The sequence below is a fragment of the Leptodactylus fuscus genome (assembly GCF_031893055.1).
Source record: "Leptodactylus fuscus isolate aLepFus1 chromosome 5 unlocalized genomic scaffold, aLepFus1.hap2 SUPER_5_unloc_1, whole genome shotgun sequence".
Lineage (NCBI taxonomy): Eukaryota > Metazoa > Chordata > Amphibia > Anura > Leptodactylidae > Leptodactylus > Leptodactylus fuscus.
Window position 1 is genome coordinate 117,548 of NW_027439806.1, and position 24,724 is coordinate 142,271.

The following is a 24,724-nucleotide window of genomic DNA, read 5'->3' on the forward strand; positions in this document are numbered from 1 at the left end:
GTCTAGGTGATGGGAGGTATACAGGTGTGAGGGTGGTGCTGGTATGGTCTAGGAGATGGGAGGTATACAGGTGTGAGGGTGGTGGTGGCATGGTCTAGGAAATGGGAGGTATACAGGTGTGAGGGTGGTGGTGGCATGGTCTAGGAGATGGGAAGTATACAGGTGTGAGGGTGGTGGTGGCATGGTCTAGGAGATGGGAGGTATACAGGTGTGAGGGTGGTGCTGGTATGGTCTAGGAGATGGGAGATATACAGGTGTGAGGGTGGTGCTGGTATGGTCCGGGAGATGGGAAGTATACAGGTGTGAGGGTGGTGGTGGCATGGTCTAGGAGATGGGAGGTATACAGGTGTGAGGGTGGTGGTGGCATGGTCTAGGAGATGGGAGGTATACAGGTGTGAGGGTGGCATGGTCTAGGAGATGGGAGGTATAAGAGTGTGAGGGTGATGCTGGTATGGTCCGGGAGATGGGAAGTATACAGGTGTGAGGGTGGCATAGTCTAGGAGATGGGAGATATACAGGTGTGAGGGTGGCATGGTCTAGGAGATGGGAAATATACAGGTGTGAGGGTGGCATGGTCTAGGAGATGGGAAGTATACAGGTGTGAGGGTGGTGGTGGCATGGTCTAGGAGATGGGAAGTATGCAGGTGTGAGGGTGGTGCTGGTATGGTCCGGGAGATGGGAAGTATACAGGTGTGAGGGTGGTGCCGGTATTGTCCAGGAGATGGGAGGTATACAGGTGTGAGGGTGGTGCTGGTATGGTCCGGGAGATGGGAAGTATACAGGTGTGAGGGTGGTGCTGGTATGGTCCAGGAGATGGGAGGTATACAGGTGTGAGGGTGGTGCTGGTATGGTCCAGGAGATGGGAGGTATACAGGTGTGAGGGTGGTGCTGGTATGGTCTAGGAGATGGGAGGTATACAGGTGTGAGGGTGGCATGGTCTAGGAGATGGGAAATATACAGGTGTGAGGGTGGCATGGTCTAGGAGATGGGAAGTATACAGGTGTGAGGGTGGTGCTGGTATGGTCCAGGAGATGGGAGGTATACAGGTGTGAGGGTGGTGGTGGCATGGTCTAGGAGATGGGAGGTATACAGGTGTGAGGGTGGTGCTGGTATGGTCTAGGAGATGGGAGATATACAGGTGTGAGGGTGGTGCTGGTATGGTCCGGGAGATGGGAAGTATACAGGTGTGAGGGTGGTGGTGGCATGGTCTAGGAGATGGGAGGTATACAGGTGTGAGTGTGGCATGGTCTAGGAGATGGGAGGTATAAGAGTGTGAGGGTGATGCTGGTATGGTCCGGGAGATGGGAAGTATACAGGTGTGAGGGTGGCATGGTCTAGGAGATGGGAAATATACAGGTGTGAGGGTGGTGCTGGTATGGTCCTGGAGATGGGAGGTATACAGGTGTGAGGGTGGTGGTGGCATGGTCTAGGAGATGGGAAGTATACAGGTGTGAGGGTGGTGCTGGTATTGTCCGGGAGATGGGAAGTATACAGGTGTGAGGGTGGTGCTGGTATGGTCCAGGAGATGGGAGGTACACAGGTGTGAGGGTGGTGCTGGTATGGTCCGGGAGATGGGAAGTATACAGGTGTGAGGGTGGTGCTGGTATGGTCCAGGAGATGGGAGGTATACAGGTGTGAGGGTGGTGCTGGTATGGTCCTGGAGATGGGAAGTATACAGGTGTGAGGGTGGTGCTGGTATGGTCCTGGAGATGGGAAGTATACAGGTGTGAGGGTGGTGCTGGTATGGTCCAGGAGATGGGAGGTATACAGGTGTGAGGGTGGTGGTGGCATGGTCTAGGAGATGGGAAGTATACAGGTGTGAGGGTGGTGGTGGCATGGTCTAGGAGATGGGAGGTATACAGGTGTGAGGGTGGTGCTGGTATGGTCTAGGAGATGGGAGATATACAGGTGTGAGGGTGGTGCTGGTATGGTCCAGGAGATGGGAGGTATACAGGTGTGAGGGTGGTGCTGGTATGGTCCAGGAGATGGGAGGTATACAGGTGTGAGGGTGGTGGTGGCATGGTCTAGGAGTTGGGAAGTATACAGGTGTGAGGGTGGTGCTGGTATGGTCCGGGAGATGGGAAGTATACAGGTGTGAGGGTGGTGCTGGTATGGTCCAGGAGATGGGAGGTATACAGGTGTGAGGGTGGTGCTGGTATGGTCCTGGAGATGGGAAGTATACAGGTGTGAGGGTGGTGCTGGTATGGTCCTGGAGATGGGAACTATACAGGTGTGAGGGTGGTGCTGGTATGGTCCAGGAGATGGGAGGTATACAGGTGTGAGGGTGGTGGTGGCATGGTCTAGGAGATGGGAAGTATGCAGGTGTGAGGGTGGTGCTGGTATGGTCCGGGAGATGGGAAGTATACAGGTGTGAGGGTGGTGCCGGTATTGTCCAGGAGATGGGAGGTATACAGGTGTGAGGGTGGTGCTGGTATGGTCCGGGAGATGGGAAGTATACAGGTGTGAGGGTGGTGCTGGTATGGTCCAGGAGATGGGAGGTATACAGGTGTGAGGGTGGTGCTGGTATGGTCCAGGAGATGGGAGGTATACAGGTGTGAGGGTGGTGCTGGTATGGTCTAGGAGATGGGAGGTATACAGGTGTGAGGGTGGCATGGTCTAGGAGATGGGAAATATACAGGTGTGAGGGTGGCATGGTCTAGGAGATGGGAAGTATACAGGTGTGAGGGTGGTGCTGGTATGGTCCAGGAGATGGGAGGTATACAGATGTGAGGGTGGTACTGGTATGGTCCAGGAGATGGGAGGTATACAGGTGTGAGGGTGGTGGTGGCATGGTCTAGGAGATGGGAGGTATACAGGTGTGAGGGTGGTGCTGGTATGGTCTAGGAGATGGGAGATATACAGGTGTGAGGGTGGTGCTGGTATGGTCCGGGAGATGGGAAGTATACAGGTGTGAGGGTGGTGGTGGCATGGTCTAGGAGATGGGAGGTATACAGGTGTGAGGGTGGCATGGTCTAGGAGATGGGAGGTATAAGAGTGTGAGGGTGATGCTGGTATGGTCCGGGAGATGGGAAGTATACAGGTGTGAGGGTGGCATGGTCTAGGAGATGGGAAATATACAGGTGTGAGGGTGGTGCTGGTATGGTCCTGGAGATGGGAGGTATACAGGTGTGAGGGTGGTGGTGGCATGGTCTAGGAGATGGGAAGTATACAGGTGTGAGGGTGGTGCTGGTATTGTCCGGGAGATGGGAAGTATACAGGTGTGAGGGTGGTGCTGGTATGGTCCAGGAGATGGGAGGTACACAGGTGTGAGGGTGGTGCTGGTATGGTCCGGGAGATGGGAAGTATACAGGTGTGAGGGTGGTGCTGGTATGGTCCAGGAGATGGGAGGTATACAGGTGTGAGGGTGGTGCTGGTATGGTCCTGGAGATGGGAAGTATACAGGTGTGAGGGTGGTGCTGGTATGGTCCTGGAGATGGGAAGTATACAGGTGTGAGGGTGGTGCTGGTATGGTCCAGGAGATGGGAGGTATACAGGTGTGAGGGTGGTGGTGGCATGGTCTAGGAGATGGGAAGTATACAGGTGTGAGGGTGGTGGTGGCATGGTCTAGGAGATGGGAGGTATACAGGTGTGAGGGTGGTGCTGGTATGGTCTAGGAGATGGGAGATATACAGGTGTGAGGGTGGTGCTGGTATGGTCCAGGAGATGGGAGGTATACAGGTGTGAGGGTGGTGCTGGTATGGTCCAGGAGATGGGAGGTATACAGGTGTGAGGGTGGTGCTGGTATGGTCCAGGAGATGGGAGGTATACAGGTGTGAGGGTGGTGGTGGCATGGTCTAGGAGATGGGAAGTATACAGGTGTGAGGGTGGTGCTGGTATGGTCCAGGAGATGGGAGGTACACAGGTGTGAGGGTGGTGCTGGTATGGTCCGGGAGATGGGAAGTATACAGGTGTGAGGGTGGTGCTGGTATGGTCCAGGAGATGGGAGGTATACAGGTGTGAGGGTGGTGCTGGTATGGTCCTGGAGATGGGAAGTATACAGGTGTGAGGGTGGTGCTGGTATGGTCCTGGAGATGGGAACTATACAGGTGTGAGGGTGGTGCTGGTATGGTCCAGGAGATGGGAGGTATACAGGTGTGAGGGTGGTGGTGGCATGGTCTAGGAGATGGGAAGTATACAGGTGTGAGGGTGGTGGTGGCATGGTCTAGGAGATGGGAGGTATACAGGTGTGAGGGTGGTGCTGGTATGGTCCTGGAGATGGGAAGTATACAGGTGTGAGGGTGGTGCTGGTATGGTCCGGGAGATGGGAAGTATACAGGTGTGAGGGTGGTGCTGGTATGGTCCAGGAGATGGGAGGTATACAGGTGTGAGGGTGGTGGTGGCATGGTCTAGGAGATGGGAAGTATACAGGTGTGAGGGTGGTGGTGGCATGGTCTAGGAGATGGGAGGTATACAGGTGTGAGGGTGGTGCTGGTATGGTCCAGGAGATGGGAGGTATACAGGTGTGAGGGTGGTGCTGGCATGGTCTAGGAGATGGGAAGTATACAGGTGTGAGGGTGGTGCTGGTATGGTCCGGGAGATGGGAGGTATACAGGTGTGAGGGTGGTGCTGGTATGGTCCTGGAGATGGGAAGTATACAGGTGTGAGGGTGGTGCTGGTATGGTCCGGGAGATGGGAAGTACACAGGTGTGAGGGTGGTGCTGGTATGGTCTAGGAGATGGGAGGTATACAGGTGTGAGGGTGATGCTGGTATGGTCTAGGAGATGGGAGGTATACAGGTGTGAGGGTGGTGCTGGTATGGTCTAGGAGATGGGAGGTATACAGGTGTGAGGGTGGTTCTGGTATGGTCCTGGAGATGGGAGGTATACAGGTGTGAGGGTGATGCTGGTATGGTCCTGGAGATGGGAGGTATACAGGTGTGAGGGTGATGCTGGTATGGTCCTGGAGATGGGAAGTATACAGGTGTGAGGGTGGTGCTGGTATGGTCCGGGAGATGGGAGGTATACAGGTGTGAGGGTGGTGCTGGTATGGTCCGGGAGATGGGAGGTATACAGGTGTGAGGGTGGTGCTGGTATGGTCCGGGAGATGGGAAGTATACAGGTGTGAGGGTGGTGCTGGTATGGTCTAGGAGATGGGAGGTATACAGGTGTGAGGGTGGTGCTGGCATGGTCTAGGAGATGGGAGGTATACAGGTGTGAGGTGGTGGTGGCATGGTCTAGGAGATGGGAGGTATACAGGTGTGAGGGTGGTAGTGGTATGGTCTAGGAGATGGGAAGTATACAGGTGTGAGGGTGGTGCTGGTATGGTCTAGGAGATGGGAGGTATTCAGGTGTGAGGGTGGTGGTGGCATGGTCTAGGAGATGGGAGGTATACAGGTGTGAGGGTGGCATGGTCTAGGAGATGGGAAGTATACAGGTGTGAGGGTGGTGGTGGCATGGTCTAGGAGATGGGAGGTATACAGGTGTGAGGGTGGTTTTTGGACCTTCTACTATTTATACTGCTTGGCTTTAGCTCCAGCAGAACAGAAGAGGAGATGCCATCTCCAAACGACACAAGAATTCTGCTAGGGGTTGGACTTCTGGTCTCATAAGCTCCATCGTGTTATGTCCTCTTTGATGGTAATGACTAAGGATGAACATCTGAGGATTTGTTGTTCCCTCTAGAATATTAACATGAAGCAAATCTGCCTCAGACTATGGAGGTGACTTATTGTGAGGGCATCTGCGCCTCTTACAAAACTTTGTGAGGTGACCAATACGATAGTTTACGATGGGATCAGCCATGCATGGAGTAGATCTCAGGCTCATCTTGGCAGAGGAGGAGTATGGAATAGCAGTGAGGACACGGAGCGGAGACCGGAGAAATCCCAAACACAATATTGTAAGGGTGCCCCAACACATCTACAGTGAAACACATCCAGGGGTGCCAGGCCGGACTCAGACACGAGGGACACTTACAATCACAACACCTTATTGGGACAGCAGACAATTGCCAGGCTCAGATTTCTTTCTTCCATGTGTTCAGGACATTTACAACATCTAGTTGTACAAGATACAGATGAGCTTTATTAGCGTTACCAAAGAATAGAACGTTTGGTGTTGCCTAAGTAAAAAGGAGGGTTGGGGTGGTGGAGGGGGGTGGGTACGGGGTCCGTGGGTTGGGGGTTTGAGTGTCCTTAGGATCTCGTCATTCTTGTTTGGGGCATGTGTGTATCGGTGCGTATGGGGTAGACGGGTGATGGGCTTAGTGGTCTTTTGGGTGGTGGGTTTAATAGTCCATGGGGAGTTTGATAGTCCATGCGTCTCATCTTCCTCTTAGTTGGTGACAGCTGGACACGTATTGGGCAGCGATCTCCACAGTGGCCTCTTCTTCTCCCAGTAGGATGTAGAGTTTTTCTCTTCTCCCAGTCTGGGATGTGGGCAGAGAGTCTTTGGTAGTAGACGGCCCTCACAGCTGAGTATTTGGTGCAGTGTAGCAGGAAGTGGGTCTGGTCTTCTAGGGCCCCCTGGTCACAGTGCTGGCACAGTCTGTTCTCCCGTGGCTTGTACGTCTGCCTGTATCGCCCCGTCTCTATCTCTAGGTTGTGGGCGCTCAGTCTGTACCGGCTCAGGGTATGTCTGTGCTTGGGGTGGTGTATTCTCTCCAGGTAGGTGGCCATGGTGTAGTCCCTTTGTAGGGATTGGTACACGGTGAGTTTCTTGGAGTTATTTATTTCATTTCTCCATTCTTCAATGTACCGCTCTCTGTTTGCCTCTGTGGTCGCCTTTATTTCGGCCTTGGTTATCATCTGTTGGTGTTTTTGGTTGGGTGGTTGGCTGTTTGGTTGGTGGGTGTCTGGTTTGCTCAGGTGGCTTAGCCATGCTTGGTGGTGGTAGGAGTCGGGCTTGCTCCCCTGGATGTGTGCCTGGAAAGCTAGCGCCCTCTTCTATATGGTGAGCCATAGGGGGAGTCTGCCTAGCTCTGCCCTGCAGGCCATGTTGGTGGTGTTGCGGTGGACATGGAGCAGGTATTTGCAGAACTCCAGGTGGAAGGTCTCTGTTGGGCTAGAGTCCCATTTTTTTCTGGTCTGGGTAGGTGGCTGGGCCCCAAACCTCACTGCCATAGAGAAAGATCAAAGCGATGACTGCGTCAAATATCTTCAGTCAGACCCTCACCGGTGGTTTGAGGTGGTACAGTTGTCTTCTGATGGCATAGAACAGGGGTAGGGAACGTACGGCTCTCCAGCTGTTGCAAAACTACAACTCCCAGCATGCATACTTGCTCTGTTGTTCTTGGAACTCCCATGGAAGTGAATGGAGCATGCTGGGAGTTGTAGTTTCACAGCAGCTGAAGAGCCAAAGGTTCCCTACCCCTGGCATAGAAGGTTCTGCAGGCTTTTGCTTTCAGGGTTTCTATTGCTGCTTTGAAGCTTCCTGATTGGCTGAGCTCCAGCCCCAGGTAGGTGTAGTTGTTGGTTTTCTCCAGTGTGGAGCCGTTCAGTGTGAATTGTGAGGTGGTGGAGGCTTTATTGTGGCCCTTCTTCTGGAATACCATGACTTTGGTCTTCTTCTGGTTGATGGGTAGGGCCCATGTGGTGCTGAATTTTTCCAGCAATGACAGGCTTTCTTGGAGGTCTTTCTCGGTGGGGGACAGGAGTAGGAGGTCGTCGGCGTATAGCAGGAACTTCACCTTACGGTCGTTCAGGGTGAGGCCTGGGGTTGGTGAGGCCTCCAGGGCTGTAGCCAGTTCATTGATGTAGATGTTGAAGAGCGTTGGGCTCAGGCTACAGCCTTGTCTGACCCCTCGGGCCTGTTGGAAGTATGCTGTCCTTTTCCCATTCACCTTCACACTGCACTGGTTTCCGGTGTAGGAGCTCTTGATGACGTCGTACGTTCTTCCTCCTATTCCACTCTCTAGGAGTTTTAGGAGTAGGCCTGGGTGCCATACTGAGTCGAACGCCTTCTTAAAGTCCACGAAGCAGGCGAATATCTTGCCTCTTCTGGTGTTGTGGACGTGCGTCTTGATGAGGCTGTGCAGGGTGTAGATATGGTCTGTGGTGCGGTGGTTTGGCATGAACCCTGCTTGGCTCTTGCTGAGGACCCCGTGTTGTGTGAGGAAGGTGAGGATTCTGTTATTGATGATGCTGTTGAACAGTTTCCCCAGCGTGCTGCTGACGCAGATCCCTCTGTAGTTGTTGGGGTCATATTGGTCCCCATTCCTGTAGATGGGGGTTATGAGCCCTTTGTTCCAGTCTTCGGGGAAGTGTCCAGCATTGAGCACGAGGGTGAATAGCTTTGCCAGTGCCGCGTGTATTGCTGGAGGGCTGTATTTGATCATCTCTGGTAGGATGCCGTCAGGGCCACTGGCCTTTTTGCCTTTCAGCAGGACAATTCTTTCCTGTATATCTTTTATGGTGATTGGCGAGTCCAGAGGGTTCTGGAAGTCTTTGATGACTTTCTCCATGTCCCTCAGTTTGGTGATTATCTGTTGCTGTTCTGGAGTTAGTTCTTCTTCCGGGATGTTTTTGTAGAGACCTCTGAAGTAGTTGAGCCAGATATTGCCATTTTGGATGTGGAGAGAGTTTTTCTTGGGCTTTGTGCCCATGTGGTGCCAGGTCTCCCAGAAAGAGCTGTCCTGGAGGGAATCCTCTAGTTTCTGTATTTTGTGGGAGAGGTACCTCTGTTTCTTCTCTCTGAGGGTGCCCTTGTATTGCTTGCATAGATTGTTGTAGGCTTCCCTCACCTCCTTGTTGTTGGGGTCCCTGTGTTTTTGGTTGGAGGCTGTTCTTAGGGTATGGCGTAGTGCTCTGCAGTCGCTGTCGAACCATTTGTGGGACTGTTTGTTGGTTTGTCTTATGGGTTTGGTTGGTTTCAGGCCTGCTAGTTCTGCTGTGGTCTGTAGGATGTACTTGAGATCCTTCACAGCTCTGGTGACTCCCTGTTGGTCTGGCTGATAGGTGTTTGTATGGAAGTTTGTGAGTAATGTCTTGATTTTGGGTCGGTTGGTTGCGTTGGTATATTCTATGGCCTGGTGGTTGGCCCATTTGAAATGTCTTGGTAGGTTGTAGAGGCCGGACTGTTGGGGCTCATGTGTGGGTGTTTTGTTCCTGGTTCTCATGTATAGTAGGATCTGGTTGTGGTCTGATAGATGGGAGTCAGGTGCGATTGTGAAGTCTTCAATGTCTGACAGGTCTGCGTCTGTAATGGCATAGTCCACCACGCTTTTGCCCACTTGGGAGTTTAGTGTGAAGAGTCCTCTGGAGCCGCCACTGATACGTCCGTTCATTATGCACAGTCCTAGGCTTCGGCACATGTTCAGCAGTTGTCTCCCACTCTTGTTGACAATTCTGTCTTGGCTGTTTCTTCTTGTCTGTGTGGGTTCTGGGTGGTGGATCTCACTACCGTGCGTATGTGGGTTGTCGTCAGGGGGCAGGTAGTCCATCTCTGTGCCTGTCCTTGCGTTGAGGTCTCCGCATATTAGTACTCTGCCTTTGGGTTGGAATTGGGCACCTTCCCTTTGTAGGCCCTCGTCGGTGTCATGGTAGGGGGACCCTGGTGGGGGGATGTATACTGCACAGAGATAGATATCCTGCTGGCCGCTGAGGATGGAGCTGCTTATTTTTATCCATATGTGATTGGTTTTCCATTTGGTAGCTTTTACGTGTTCTTTGAGCTCCTCCTTAAACCATATTAGTATGCCTCCTGAGTGGCGGCCATGTTTGGTGGTCTTATTTTTCTGAGCGGGCATGGAAAATTCCTTGTAGCCCTTTGGCGTTAGGGACTCGTTTTCTACCCGGGTCCATGTCTCTAGGAGGATTTGGATGTGTATGTTTTTTAGTCTGTCTATGAAGTCTGGATCTTTTGGTTTAGATACAAAGGCTGAGGCGTTCAGCCCTTGTATGTTCCAACTACTGATAGTTAGTGGTAACTTCACATCTTCTGGTTGCAGTAGTACTCACTGGTAACGTCACATCTTCTTCTGGTTGTAGTAGTACTCACTGGTAACGTCACATCTTCTTCTGGTTGTAGTAGTACTCTCTGGTAATTTCACATCTTCTGGTTGTAGTAGTACTCACTGGTAACGTCACATCTTCTGGTTGTAGTAGTACGCACTGGTAACGTCACATCTTCTGGTTGTAGTAGTACTCATTGGTAACCTCACATCTTCTGGTTGTAGTATTTCTCACTGGTAAACTCACATCTTCTGGTTGTAGTAGTACTCTCTGGTAATTTCACATTTTCTGGTTGTAGTAATACTCACTGGTAACCTCACATCTTCTGGTTGTAGTAGTACTCTCTGGTAACCTCACATCTTCTGGTTGTAGTAGCACACACTGGTAACCTCACATCTTCTGGTTGTAGTAGTACTCACTGGTAACCTCACATCTTCTGGTTGTAGTAGTACTCTCTGGTAATTTCACATTTTCTGGTTGTAGTAGCACACACTGGTAACCTCACATCTTCTGGTTGTAGTAGTACTCACTGGTAACCTCACATCTTCTGGTTGTAGTAGTACTCACTGGTAACCTCACATCTTCTGGTTGTAGTAGTACTCACTGTTAACGTCACATCTTCTGGTTGTAGTAGTACTCTCTGGTAACCTCACATCTTCTGGTTGTAGTAATACTCACTGGTAACGTCACATCTTCTGGTTGTAGTAGTACTCACTGGTAACCTCACATCTTCTGGTTGTAGTAGTACTCTCTGGTAACCTCACATCTTCTGGTTGTAGTAGTACTCTCTGGTAACTTCACATCTTCTGGTTGTAGTAGCACACACTGGTAACCTCACATCTTCTGGTTGTAGTAGTACTCACTGGTAACCTCACATTTTCTGGTTGTAGTAGTACTCACTGGTAACCTCACATCTTCTGGTTGTAGTAGTACTCTCTGGTAACTTCACATCTTCTGGTTGTAGTAGCACACACTGGTAACCTCACATCTTCTGGTTGTAGTAGTACTCACTGGTAACCTCACATCTTCTGGTTGTAGTAGTACTCACTGGTAACTTCACATCTTCTGGTTGTAGTAGTACTCTCTGGTAACCTCACATCTTCTGGTTGTAGTAGTACTCACTGGTAACCTCACATCTTCTGGTTGTAGTAGCACACACTGGTAACCTCATCTTCTGGTTGTAGTAGTTCTCACTGGTAACCTCACATCTTCTGGTTGTAGTAGCACACACTGGTAACCTCACATCTTCTGGTTGTAGTAGTTCTCACTGGTAACCTCACATCTTCTGGTTGTGATCTCCGGTGACGTCACATCTTTTGTCTTCCTGGTGTTGATCATTGGCTAAGCATTTGCCATTTTGGCTATTCTTCATTTATTGGACCAGCAGTTCTCCGCCTCCTTCTGTGTCGTTCAGGTTTCAGTTGTCACTTTTCAGGTAGTTTTAGTTGAGCAGCCTTGGATTTGCTGGACTTCTCTCTTCCAGTTACTTCAGAAGTTTGAGCACTATAACTAACCTGCTATTTGCCCTTCCTACCTTAACTATGGGCCACAATTGCCACACTATTCCACAGAATGAATGGGGTCACCCATTGAGCCCTTTCCCTGCTATTATTCTGAATGAGTGACTCAGTATAAGCGGCAGACATGTCCGTCTTGTTTCCACTACACTTACAAGTATATATTTCGCCATGTAGGAATATCGAGTCTACCAAAGTCAGTGATTTATCAGTAAGCGTTGTAGTGTTATTATCCCTGCAGGTCCCACCTTACAAACATGGCAGCTCTCTCCAGTGCCACTTTGAAGGATCACTTGGAGTGCCTCCATAACTGACCCCAAATTCATGGGCCTTGATATGCAAAACCTGATGCCGCCCAATTCTTGTAGTCCGAGTCAGTGGGTCGTATTTCTTACAAAGTCGTCCTTCAGTCCACAGTCACACACGAAGATCCCGACCTCCACGTTCCTGTACGTTGTGTACGCATTATCGGGGCCCTCACAGCCCAACATTCGGGGCTCTGGTCTTTCCATAGTCACATGCTCACTGCCACGTAAGAAGTTTGTAAGGTTTCTAAGAGTCAGGCAGGAGATGAACTAGACATGAAGTCATGGCCGCCACAACTGTGTGAGCGTGCACCAAGTTACCCCACAAACTGAAGGTTCTCCTGCCAAGCACAGAAGGCTTTATTAGACAAAACAACCTCACTAGCGCCCCCCGGACACAAGACACACAGCCTGTATTTGTACAGTCTGGTTTATTGTCACATTTTCTACGTTCAGCAATAAAACACATGGGCGACAGCTTTATATCTGCACAGAGAAGCTTCTTTATTCATCATAGTGGTAGCTGCTCCATCATAGAGACATCAATACAACAGCGCCATCCTGTGGTCGAATGATGAAACTTATTACTACTAACCCTCCCCCCATGGGCCCTGCGGACGCCTGTGAGGTACAGCTCTAAGTCTGGGGGTGACCTCTCGACTCCTCGCACTTCCCGGGGCGATCCCTGACGCAGCGCACGACTTCCGATCACCGCTTTCCAGGCTAAACCTACAAAAATGTTTAAAACTACAGTAATTTTTCTACTCCAGTAACATCCAGAGCTGCAGCCAGTTTCAGTATTGGTACGAGGTGTAACCGGCTGCAGTGCATTCTGGGAGATGTAGTGTTTCTAACCAGGCACTGTATGGTAGAGAAGAAGAAAAAAACAAAACAAAAAAACGCCACATCCCCCACAATACGATACAGCGGGAACGCTACGGGCTCGGGGCAGACAATAGTAGTGACAGCAGCAGCTCTGGGGGTGACAGGAGTAGATTACAGCCCAGTTGGGTTCCTCTAAGTGTCTGGACTCCTGGTGGCGACTATTGCCCCCTCCCCACTCCTACTATATAATAGATGGTACCAGTCCAGTCTTGTGGTTGGTGGGATTGACGTTGCGCTGCCGTGACAAGACCTCGTGCTGGTGACACTTTCCGAGCGTGTAAAGCTAATTCTCGTCACTTCAACTTTTTTTTTTTAAACTTTTTTTTTTTTTTTTAATACTGAAATAAGGCAAAAATATCACAAAAACAGGAGAAAAAAAACCTCAAGAGGAATTAAGCAGGCAAAATAGCGGTAGAGTGTGAACGCGTATGTATGCCCTAACACGTACACACAGACACGGACCCCCCGGATCACAGGTGAAGCCCCCACCTAGGATACAGGAGTCGTGGATCGGGGAGCAGATATGACCACACGCTCTGTGCCCATATCTGCCCTGGGTCTATACACGAGACGGGGAGAGGGGTCCACACTATAGGGTGTGAGCCCCTCCCCACACATAGGTATAGCCGTACACAGACATTATATATACACACATTATACATTCAGCACAATATACTTGTAAGCTGTACGAGAAGAATCCCCAACTATATACAAGTCAGTGAGTGCGGGCCTCACTGTATACACCCCCAGAAAACAAGGGCACCGACTATATACACGTCCCCCTCCCATGATAGCAAGGGCTCGGGGTGGGGGGACCAGGAGCAGTGGATTTGCTGGATACCAGCTCCTGCCCTAATACATTCTTGTGGTGAAGAGAAACATGAAACCACACAGCAAACATCATCAGCGTCTTCTCCGGTTTTAGGCAAATTAGCGTTTTTTTTGTTTGTTTTTCCTTTAGCAGTTCTATGTACACAGTATATTTCCATAAAGTTTGCAAGGTTTCGGGGGGAGAAGAGGAGACATTGGGGTCCCCATCTCCCCCACCTCAATGTCCAGCGGCCTTTAAACACTGCGATGTCGGAGCGCACCTCCTCGAAGGGTTAATTTCTGATCCCCCTCCCCCCCACATTGGCGGGTAGTAATTTCTCGGCTTGTCCGCAGATTAACCCTTTAGCTTGATCGGAGGTGGCGCTCCTAGAGTTTGTGATGGGACCTGCAGCCCGCGAGTCGCCTTCCTGACTGCTGCAGAAGCTCTTGAGCTGGTCCCGTATGGTCCATAGAGGGGAGAAGGTTGCGGTACGGGGTGGCGGAGAGCTGTGGTGTCAATATTAAGGCAACGGCACCATTCACACCCAAAAGCATCTCTTGTATTGTCGTCTTCTCCGGGCGCTTCCTTCCAAGGGTTTCCACCATCCCGTCCTCTCCGCCATTGGTGTCCATGTCAGGACATTTGTAAACAAAAGCAGAATAAAAACATGAACCGAGGGAGGGGGGAAGAAAACACAAAACGTTCCACATTTCTGGGAAAATCGGGGGTAAGAACAGGTACCGTGTCCTCAAAAAAACAAAAAAAAAAAATCACACACAGAAGGCAGGGTGCAAATCCTCCAAATAAACACTGAAAGGCCCAAAAATCGGGTGACTCGCCCTGCTGGGGGCCACGACATAAAACATGTGGTCAGGGCGTCCGCCGGGGGCCCCGACAAGTCCTGGCACTCAGTAATGCTAACAGCGTCGGCCATCCTTCATGGGCATCTTGTATTGAAAAGTAAAAGTAAGTGCATCCTTTAGACCGGGGGAAGGGGAGACACCATATTTTTTTTTTTTTTTTTTTTTTAACAGTTCAGGATATTTTTTTTTTTGAGTTTTTTTTCAGCTATTTTTGTAACAAAAAAAAAAAAAAAAATCACAACATTTTTGTATCTGTGCAAAAAATAACCATTAAAAATGCCGAACCCCTCCCCCCTTCAAAATTGCTAAGTGCATTCTTCAAGTTTTGATGGATTTTTTTTTTTCTCCCCTTCGACCCTCCCCAACATAACAGGGAACTCAAAGCAGAGCGTTGTCATTTTGCAAGAAGCGCTGAAATTTTTTTTTTTTTATAGTTTTTTTTTCTTTTTTTTTAAGTTTTTTTTCTTTCTTTTTTTTTTAACAAAATATATTTAGCAAAAACAAAAATTTTTTTTTTGAGGAAAGTGTTTTTGGCTGTTTTTTTTTTTCCCAAAATATTTTTTTTTTTTTTCTTTTTACTATTTTTTAACAGATCCGTTACCGGAATACTTCACTTTTTGATACAAAAAAAAAAAAAATTAAAATGCAAAAAAAGGGAAAAAAAAAAGTCAGAAACTGTCAAGTTAAAAAAAAAAACAAAACATTAAGAATTAAAGAAAAAAAAAAACAAAGTTTACACTTCTAATAAACAGTCACAAGTCAATAAATCCAGTTTTCCCTCCTTTCGGGTGTTTTTTTTTTATTTTCTTAGATAAAAAGAAAAAAAACAAAAGAAAAAAAAAATTAGATTTTTTTTTTGATCAGTTTCTGTAAAGTGCATTTTTTTTTAAGGTGCTTTAAAATGAGTGCATTATGTTTAGGGGAGTGGGGGGAGGGAACCAACAGGGCCTAGCTCCCCCCTCCTCCCTGGCTCTGGGTGGGATATACACCCACCCCCTCCTTTTTCCAAGTCTCTGCCCCACCTCGTGCAGAGGGAAGGGGTAAAGTTTGCAGTGCAGTACAACTGCCGAAAAAAACAAAAACAAAAAAGAAATCGGCAGGGGTTAAGTAAAGATGGCGTCAGAAGGAAGGTGAACGCCTCAGTAGTCGTCGATAGCTTCCATCTCGTTTGGAGAGCCATGAAGAGAGTAACCTGGACCCAAAGACAAGAGAAAGTGTCAGCCCCTGGAATTGGTGGGTGACAAGTGGTGACAGCCCCTCCCCCTCCCCGCACCCACCTAGTATGCTGGGATCTGAGTGTAACATGTGAATCCGCCTCTTCATCTTACTGCTCTGCACGTCGTATCCGCTGCTCGGTTTGGAATTCTGTGACTGTGGAAACATGGAGGGCGCTAACCAGGCGGCTTCCTGCAGCGGAATAGAGAGCGGGTGAATGTGAGGCTCTGAGCTTTGGCTGTGACTAGAGCACAAGGCCTGGCGCGGGGGCGCCCCGGACTCACCTGCTGACGTTGGCTGGCTTTGTACTTTGCTCGTCGTTCCAAAAACTGTTTAGCGAATTCTTTGGCTTCAAGTGTTTCCCCAAGACAAGAGCGGATATAGTCATGGACCTCGTACGGAGACTCGAGCTCTTTTAGGAAGGCCACTAATGTGGGGACTGTGGGGAGAGAGGACAGGGGAGTTAGGGCGAGGAGATGGGGCGTGTTGGCAGGAGCGGCGTGGCGGCGGCTCGTCTCTCACCGTCCAGGTTGTTGGATGTATTCAGGATGTGTAACATCTGCTCGCACCACTGAGTGAACCCATCTGACGGTTTGATTCCCTGCAGTAGTTTCAGAAGCTTCTCCTCGTCATCGGTTTTTTTGCGGCGGGCGGTAGCGGTGTAGGAGTCACTGCGGGGAGAAAGAAGTGATGGCGGGTGATGGTAGTAATACAGAGACATCACATACAGACTGATGGGCTACAATGCAGGATGGTGGGGGGTGGTCAGTACTCACGTCAGCGAGGGGCTACTTCTGCTATTCCTTAGGCCCCGGCTGCTTGCTCCACTTTTGACACTTTCCTCCCAAGGGCTCTTCTCCAGCCCCCCCCACAGTGAACCCAAGTCAGACCCCCACTGAGAGGGAATGATGGGGGCACCAGACATCCCTAGACCACCATGCTGAGGAGGAAAAACACAGTCAATACACAGACACATAAGGCTGAGGATCCAGCACTAGCCCCACACCCACACCACCCACCGTCCGCGCAGACTGCGCCCTCTGCTTCAGCATCTGCCCCTCACGCTCCTGCATTTCCAGCATGGCTTTTAGGGAGACGCCTTTCCCGTGACTGGCCCACACCGGGGCGGAGGGTGAAGACTGCCCGCTCTGCTGGATCAGTTTCAGAAGAAGTTCCTGCTGTTGACGACACTGAAAAAGAGTGTCTGGGTAAGGACCTGGGTGTAAGGAAAGCTCCGGCAGTGTGGGCGAGATGACGACAAGGCTCACCTGCTTCCTCCTGTACATCTCCTCCTCCTCCCGGCGCTTCTGCTCCTCTTGACGCCGCTTCTCCTCCCTCCTCTTCCTCTCCTCCTCTTCTCTCTTGGCCCTGAGTTCTGCTTCTCTGCGCTCCTGCAACTAAGTGAATCCCCCACTATGAGTACAAACACTACACCCTGCGCACCCGCGCGGCTCTGCTATGTCAGGACAGTAACAATACCTTCTGTTGCAGTTGCAGCTGCTCCAATATTGGCCCCTGAGATACCGCAGTCACAGGCAGGTCCCACAGTGCAGAGTCCCCACCTTACAGAGAAACAAAGGGTTAATGCGGGCGAGAACTGGACCAGGGGTGGGGAGGATACAAATATATAGGTGACACTTACCTGCTGTCGGTGTGTTTGAGGTATTCAGATCCCATAAGGATCCAGTGTCTGGCACAGAGAGAGATCGGTTCATAGAGGGGAGGAGGGCAGCATCCTGGGAGCCCCTGCAGAAGATTGAATACTAGTACAATGTCAGTCAGCTGCCTGCAAAGCCACGCAGACTCTGTAGGTGAAGGGACCCCCAGTTCTGGACAGGGTGGGCAGCAGTTCCTTCTCCCCACCTGTCCAGAACTGGGGGTCCCTTCACTACAGAGTATGAGTGGCTTAGCAGCAGCTGACTGACATTGTACTAGTATTCAATCTATGAGGGGCCCCCCCCCCCCAGGTCATCGGCTTTACCCCTCCTCCTAACACAGGGTGCATATTAGCCCCAACAACCCCTTAGAACCTCAAAATGCTTGTAGATATAAGAGGTGAAGTAACTACAGTAGGGGGAGTGGCAAGGGGCGTGACAGGACAACAGTGAAATGGAGACCCCCACCTGGATTTTGAGGGGTTCAGTTGCTGGAGGAACAGTGTCAGCTGCTGTTGTTGCTGAGCAGTTAGATCACTGGATTTCTGCTGAGAATACTGCTGCCTGCAATACACAGCAATGCTCAACGTTACTAAAGAGAGGGCCTATGCTGCAGGGAGTAAAGGAGCAGAGATACGGGAAGATACACAGCAATATACGTGCGCGAAATGGAGGAGCCGGGGAATATGGTAGTAGTCATCAGACCTGGCACGTATAACATTACTATACAAAGGGACCATGCTGCAGGGAGTAAAGGAGCAGAGATACGGGAAGATACACAACAATAAGTGTGTGTGATGGAGGAGCCGGGGGAGGGGAGACATATGGTAGTAGTCATCAGACCTGGCACATATAACATTACTATACATAGGGACCATGCTGCAGGGAGTAAAGGAGCAGAGATACGGGAAGATACACAACAATAAGTGTGTGTGATGGAGGAGCCGGGGAATATGGTAGTAGTCATCAGAACTGGCACGTATAACATTACTATACATAGGGACCATGCTGCAGGGAGTAAAGGAGCAGAGATACGGGAAGATACACAACAATAAGTGTGCGCGAAATGGAGGAGCCGGGGGAGGGGAGACATATGGTAGTAGTCATCAGACCTGGCACATATAACATTACTATACATAGGGACATGCTGCAGGGAGTAAAGGAGCAGAGATACGGGAAGATACACAACAATAAGTGTGTGTGATGGAGGAGCCGGGGAATATGGTAGTAGTCATCAGAACTGGCACGTATAACATTACTATACAAAGGGGCCATGCTGCAGGGAGTAAAGGAGCAGAGATACGGGAAGATACACAACAATAAGTGTGTGTGATGGAGGAGCCGGGGAATATGGTAATAGTCATCAGAACTGGCACGTATAACATTACTATACAAAGGGGCCATGCTGCAGGGAGTAAAGGAGCAGAGATACGGGAAGATACACAACAATAAGTGTGCGCGAAATGGAGGAGCCGGGGAATATGGTAATAGTCATCAGAACTGGCACGTATAACATTACTATACAAAGGTCCTATGCTGCAGAGAGTAAAGGAGAATCACAAAGTGAAGATACACGACAATATACGTGTGATCAGGAAGATAAGGAGAAGATGGTAGCCATTAACCAAAACAGGATAAGAATCAGCAATTATCTGGACATTACTGTACAAAGTGTCACTGCTGCAGGAAGTAAAGGAGCAGAGATAAAAAGAGGAATCACAGAAGGAAGATACAAGACAATTGGGGAGCGATCAGAGTGATAAAGATATAAAGAGGAGGAAAGAGAAAGACAAGGGCCGTCACCTAAAGCTCTTGTAATAAGGGGATTACCTGCTAAAAAGCTGCAGCAAGTACTGATGTTGCATCTGCTGATACAAAGCTAATTCCTGCTGTTTTTTCAGGCACTGCTGATCAATGTTACCCTAGAAAAAAGGAGAAGATGCTGAAGAGCAACTGGTGGAGGAACAACACAGAGTGGAAAAACTACAAGACCACAACTCACCAGCAGGGGTGGCGGAGATGGCCCTGGGGCAAAAGGTACCCGACCCCACATCTTGATGACTTCACCCAAAGGCTGAAAGCCCTCATCGCAGCCTCGCTTCACTAAGAGTGACATAGTGAAATATCCCGCCTGGCACCACTCTGCCATCTCTTGTGTACTAAACGGACCTGCGGGCGAGAAACAAAGGGTAAGGGGGTGAGATAAGGAGAACAGGATAAGGGGCGCCATACAGCCAGCCGTCATAAGACGCACAGACCTTGGATCTCCCCCTGAGGGTCCTTGTAGAACCACTTCATGGCAGCCTCGTGGGACAGGGGCAGAGCAGCAGCACTATGTGAGCGACTAGAGGAGAAGGCATCTTCTTCTAGGGAGGAATCTTGCAGGGAAGCCACCAACTTCTCAGCTTCCTAAAAGAGGGGGGGATATCAGTCATGGCCGGCCACACACGCCAATGTCAGCAGTGATAGCGGAGACTTACCTGCTGGAGATGTTTCATGCCTTCATCCTCCTCCGGATCCCCCACAGAAAATTCAGTAGCAGCAACTGTGGGGGGAGATGGAGGGGTCGGCAGAGAGGAAAGTGGGGAGATTGAGGAAGGAGCGAATGGTCCGGGGTTACCTATAAGTTAGGAGGAGAGTTAGTGGGCGTCTTAAACCACTGACCTTCCCCTCAGTGCTGACCTCCACACACGCACCTTCTTCTAGGGGACATGGCGGAGGCTCCACCAAAGTCCCATCTTCTCCATTTGTAGGGGATATATCTGGGGCTCGCTCCCCCTCTGTATACCCCCCTGTGGACCACACAGACGTGTTCTGCTCAGGGGATTTTGAAGGGAGATCCTGCTGAGCATCTTCTGGTGGAGTCGGCTGTTCGTCACCTATAGGAAGCGATAGAGTACGTCAACTTCTGAAATACTTTGTGCTGCTGTTGGATCCAGTTCTTCCCTCCACCCGAAGGGTCAGTGCATACATCAGCTGAAATGCTCTGTGCTGCTGCAGAGTCTGCCTAACTTACTATTGAGAGCGGTTCTGTCGGCATCTTCTGTTCTCTCCTCCTCTTCTTCTTCCTCCACACCCTGGAACTCCAGCTCCTGCTCTTCTACAATGGTCTCTTTGGGGCTTTTCTGTAATGGAAGTAATGGTCAATGTCATGGAAAGGTCCACCCCCACAATGGCCGCCATTTTACTGGTCCGAGACCATCCAGCCCCTACTCATGTAAATACCTTGAATGATAAGAAGGCCCCGGAGGAGTCAAAGGTTCCCATTTCGTCATCTTCATCCTCCATGCACCATTCGGGGAGCCCGTCCCTGTCCTCTTCCTGTGCGTTGTCACTGCCACGCCCACTTCCCCGTGGAGCTGCGCCACCCTCCTCCCGCACCACCTCAAAGTCAAACTTGCGACGGCGGTCACCGTGATCCCTCCATCCTGCAGACCGCGGCCCCTCTGAATATTAACATATAAGATACATGAGAAGAGATATGACCGAGGTGAGGGGCGGGGGGCCCAGGACCACCAACCTTACCTGTACTTCCTCCAGGGCTTGTAGATCGCCAGCGGTCATCTCTCCTGGACACAGACAGCCTCCAGTTACCGTCCTCATCCTCCTCTTGGCCGTCACGCAGTGTGCGCCAGTTATCACTGTCTGAACGGGCAAACTCTTTCCTAGATGGACCAGCGCTCTCCTCAAAGCCCACACGCACTGCAGAGACAGAACACAGAACTTCAGGGGGGGGGGGGGGGGGGGGGGTCGGGGTCACCGGCCAATGTCCAGGACAAGCCCCATGTATGGTCCACGCAGGACTGCTGCTCTCTCATGTGACCTACCTGCTTCCCTCCTGATGGGCTTCTCAAATCGTCTCTCCCCCCTGAAACAAGAACAATGACAAAGTGACACTGGGTCATGTGATCAGTACGCATCATTAAAGGGATTTGCAGGCCTTATACCTTGGACAGTGACTGAAGACCAGTGGGTGTCCGACACCTGGGACCATCCAAAACCTAAAGCCCTGTGATGTTACATACATCGGTCACGTGGCCTGTTGGCAACTCAGTCCCATTCTAGTGACTGGTGATGAGCTGTCATACCAAGCACAGCCACTACATGACTGATGGCGCTGTGCTTGGCTTTCAGTGACAGGACCGTAGCACTCGCCCCAATCACGGCAAGAGCTGATAGGCTGGGGGGTCTGGGTGACTGACTCCTGCTGATCCTCATCTGATACCCTACCATACATCCCTGACACTTTAATGTGAACAGCCCCCTCACCTGTCATCCCAGCTCTGGCTCCGGTGAATCTCCCGACCTCCACGGCCGAATCCAGAGTCCCCATCGTCCAGAGCCCGCTGGTAGACAGCAGTATCCCCCCGACCGCGGCCTGATGGGGGCAGAAAGAAATATCAGTACTTTATGCCTGATCAGTGGGGTCTCATCAGATCCTGACCAGCCATTGCTTACCCCGACCACGTGCAGTGCCCCTGCCCCGGCTCACTCCTCCTGGGGCGGGCGCCGCTCCTTTACCCATCAGACGTAGCACAGGAACACTGTTTACAGACAGCGAAAAGTTCCTCTGGAGAAAAGGAAAAGTGATGTGAAATGGGGGAGACTGGAGAGGGCGGACGGGGTTCTCTAGACCCCCCATCAGTACCTGCTCCTCCTCTGTGAGCGGCAGGAGGGCGAGAGGCTGCAGCGGCTCCTCATTCAGGATCACAGCAAACTCCTTGTCTTGCATTTCCTCAGGGACCTGCAGAAGTCAGATGGAGAGGCTTAGTCTGGAGTAAGCATCACATGAGGCCGAGGGGGGCAGCGCTGCCAAAACGAGGGTCTCACCTTGTTCTCTTTTATATAAAGTGCCAACATCTCCTCTCGTCCATAGCGATACTCCGCCAGTTTATACTTTGGCATAGCGGGGGAAGGAGGAGGGGAAGCGACGGATCCCCCACTGGATAGTGCGCGAAGCCTGGAGAGAGAAACAGACACAGATTGGCAGCATGTCACAGGCAGGGGGCGCTCTGCAGCCCCAAACACTGACTACATCACTCTACATGACCCTCCAGTAGTGCTGCCTGGCAACGTGCACAACTACCCCAGCACAAGTAACAACCACTCACCATTCTGGCCCAAAATTTAGTGTTTCAGCAGCCATGGTGTGAACTGAAGGTACCTGGGAAAGAAAGCAGAAGGATGAGCAGCCGAGGAAAACCCGGAAGACAAAAAATAGTCCCAGCCTGACCGAGTCTGATCGGGAGGTCACAGGGTCTGCGCGACACAAAATATCCTATAAACTATACACCGCCACAGGGAGCACAACGCCGGGTGTAATGTACAACGTATAGTGTCAGATGGAGGGTGTAATGTACAACGTATAGTGTCAGATGGAGGGTGTAATGTACAATGTATAGTGTCAGATGGAGGGTGTAATGTACAATGTATAGTGTCAGATGGAGGGGTGTAATGTACAATATATAGTGTCAGATGGAGGGTGTAATGTACAATGTATAGTGTCAGATGGAGGGTGTAATGTACAATGTATAGTGTCAGATGGAGGGTGTAATGTACAATATATAGTGTCAGATGGAGGGGTGTAATGTACAATATATAGTGTCAGATGGAGGGGTGTAATGTACTATATATAGTGTCAGATGGAGGGTGTAATGTACAATATATAGTGTCAGATGGAGGGTGTAATGTACAATGTATAGTGTCAGATGGAGGGTGTAATGTACAATGTATAGTGTCAGATGGAGGGTGTAATGTACAATATATAGTGTCAGATGGAGGGTGTAATGTACAATATATAGTGTCAGATGGAGGGTGTAATGTACAATGTATAGTGTCAGATGGAGGGGTGTAATGTACTATATATAGTGTCAGATGGAGGGTGTAATGTACAATGTATAGTGTCAGATGGAGGGGTGTAATGTACAATATATAGTGTCAGATGGAGGGTGTAATGTACAATATATAGTGTCAGATGGAGGGTGTAATGTACAATGTATAGTGTCAGATGGAGGGTGTAATGTACAATGTATAGTGTCAGATGGAGGGTGTAATGTACAATATATAGTGTCAGATGGAGGGGTGTAATGTACAATATATAGTGTCAGATGGAGGGGTGTAATGTACAATGTATAGTGTCAGATGGAGGGGTGTAATGTACTATATATAATGTCAGATGGAGGGGTGTAATGTACAATATATAGTGTCAGATGGAGGGTGTAATGTACAATATATAGTGTCAGATGGAGGGTGTAATGTACAATATATAGTGTCAGATGGAGGGGTGTAATGTACAATGTATAGTGTCAGATGGAGGGGTGTAATGTACTATATATAATGTCAGATGGAGGGGTGTAATGTACAATATATAGTGTCAGATGGAGGGGTGTAATGTACTATATATAATGTCAGATGGAGGGGTGTAATGTACAATATATAGTGTCAGATGGAGGGTGTAATGTACTATATATAATGTCAGATGGAGGGGTGTAATGTACAATATATAGTGTCAGATGGAGGGTGTAATGTACAATATATAGTGTCAGATGGAGGGGTGTAATGTACAATGTATAGTGTCAGATGGAGGGGTGTAATGTACTATATATAGTGTCAGATGGAGGGGTGTAATGTACTATATATAATGTCAGATGGAGGGTGTAATGTACAATATATAGTGTCAGATGGAGGGGTGTAATGTACAATATATAGTGTCAGATGGAGGGGTGTAATGTACAATATATAGTGTCAGATAGAGGGGTGTAATGTACAATATATAGTGTCAGATGGAGGGGTGTAATGTACAATGTATAGTGTCAGATGGAGGGGTGTAATGTACAATGTATAGTGTCAGATGGAGGGTGTAATGTACAATGTATAGTGTCAGATGGAGGGGTGTAAAGTACAATATATAGTGTCAGATGGAGGGTGTAATGTACAACGTATAGTGTCAGATGGAGGGATGTAATGTACAATATATAGTGTCAGATGGAGGGGTGTAATGTACAACGTATAGTGTCAGATGGAGGGGTGTAATGTACTATATATAGTGTCAGATGGAGGGGTGTAATGTACAATATATAGTGTCAGATGGAGGGGTGTAATGTACAATGTATAGTGTCAGATGGAGGGGTGTAATGTACAATGTATAGTGTCAGATGGAGGGGTGTAATGTACAATATATAGTGTCAGATGGAGGGGAGTAATGTACAATGTATAGTGTCAGATGGAGGGTGTAATGTACAATATATAGTGTCAGATGGAGGGGTGTAATGTACAATGTATAGTGTCAGATGGAGGGGAGTAATGTACAACATATAGTGTCAGATGGAGGGTGTAATGTACAACATATAGTGTCAGATGGAGGGGTGTAATGTACAACGTATAGTGTCAGATGGAGGGGTGTAATGTACAAAGTATAGTGTCAGATGGAGGGGTGTAATGTACAATATATAGTGTCAGATGGAGGGTGTAATGTACAATATATAATGTCAGATGGAGGGGTGTAATGTACAATGTATAGTGTCAGATGGAGGGGAGTAATGTACAATATATAGTGTCAGATGGAGGGGTGTAATGTACAATATA

The 24,724-nt window shown here is 49.6% G+C and overlaps 1 protein-coding gene across 2 annotated transcripts in view; it reads right to left on the reverse strand.

The window, feature by feature from the left end:
• Positions 1-15,009: 15,009 nt before the first annotated feature.
• The window catches only part of GIGYF1 (GRB10 interacting GYF protein 1), a 38,908-nt gene continuing 29,193 nt past the window's right edge, over positions 15,010-24,724 (reverse strand). Inside the window, exons 3-26 of one of the 2 annotated variants that reach the window (XM_075261178.1) lie at positions 22,252-22,304; positions 21,971-22,100; positions 21,789-21,884; positions 21,599-21,710; positions 21,410-21,518; positions 20,968-21,008; positions 20,666-20,842; positions 20,366-20,586; positions 20,157-20,265; positions 19,837-20,019; positions 19,621-19,760; positions 19,399-19,549; positions 19,143-19,309; positions 18,971-19,062; positions 17,609-17,704; positions 17,128-17,231; positions 16,965-17,047; positions 16,754-16,882; positions 16,505-16,675; positions 16,262-16,425; positions 16,008-16,156; positions 15,770-15,924; positions 15,548-15,677; positions 15,010-15,462 (exon numbers count right to left, since the gene is read on the reverse strand). In XM_075261178.1, coding sequence (XP_075117279.1) covers positions 15,410-15,462; positions 15,548-15,677; positions 15,770-15,924; positions 16,008-16,156; positions 16,262-16,425; positions 16,505-16,675; positions 16,754-16,882; positions 16,965-17,047; positions 17,128-17,231; positions 17,609-17,704; positions 18,971-19,062; positions 19,143-19,309; positions 19,399-19,549; positions 19,621-19,760; positions 19,837-20,019; positions 20,157-20,265; positions 20,366-20,586; positions 20,666-20,842; positions 20,968-21,008; positions 21,410-21,518; positions 21,599-21,710; positions 21,789-21,884; positions 21,971-22,100; positions 22,252-22,286 — 2,997 coding nt within the window. In that variant the 5' untranslated portion in view covers positions 22,287-22,304 and the 3' untranslated portion in view covers positions 15,010-15,409. The remainder of the gene's footprint in view (positions 15,463-15,547; positions 15,678-15,769; positions 15,925-16,007; positions 16,157-16,261; positions 16,426-16,504; positions 16,676-16,753; positions 16,883-16,964; positions 17,048-17,127; positions 17,232-17,608; positions 17,705-18,970; positions 19,063-19,142; positions 19,310-19,398; positions 19,550-19,620; positions 19,761-19,836; positions 20,020-20,156; positions 20,266-20,365; positions 20,587-20,665; positions 20,843-20,967; positions 21,009-21,409; positions 21,519-21,598; positions 21,711-21,788; positions 21,885-21,970; positions 22,101-22,251; positions 22,305-24,724) is intronic. The other variant, XM_075261180.1, reaches the window with a different exon arrangement.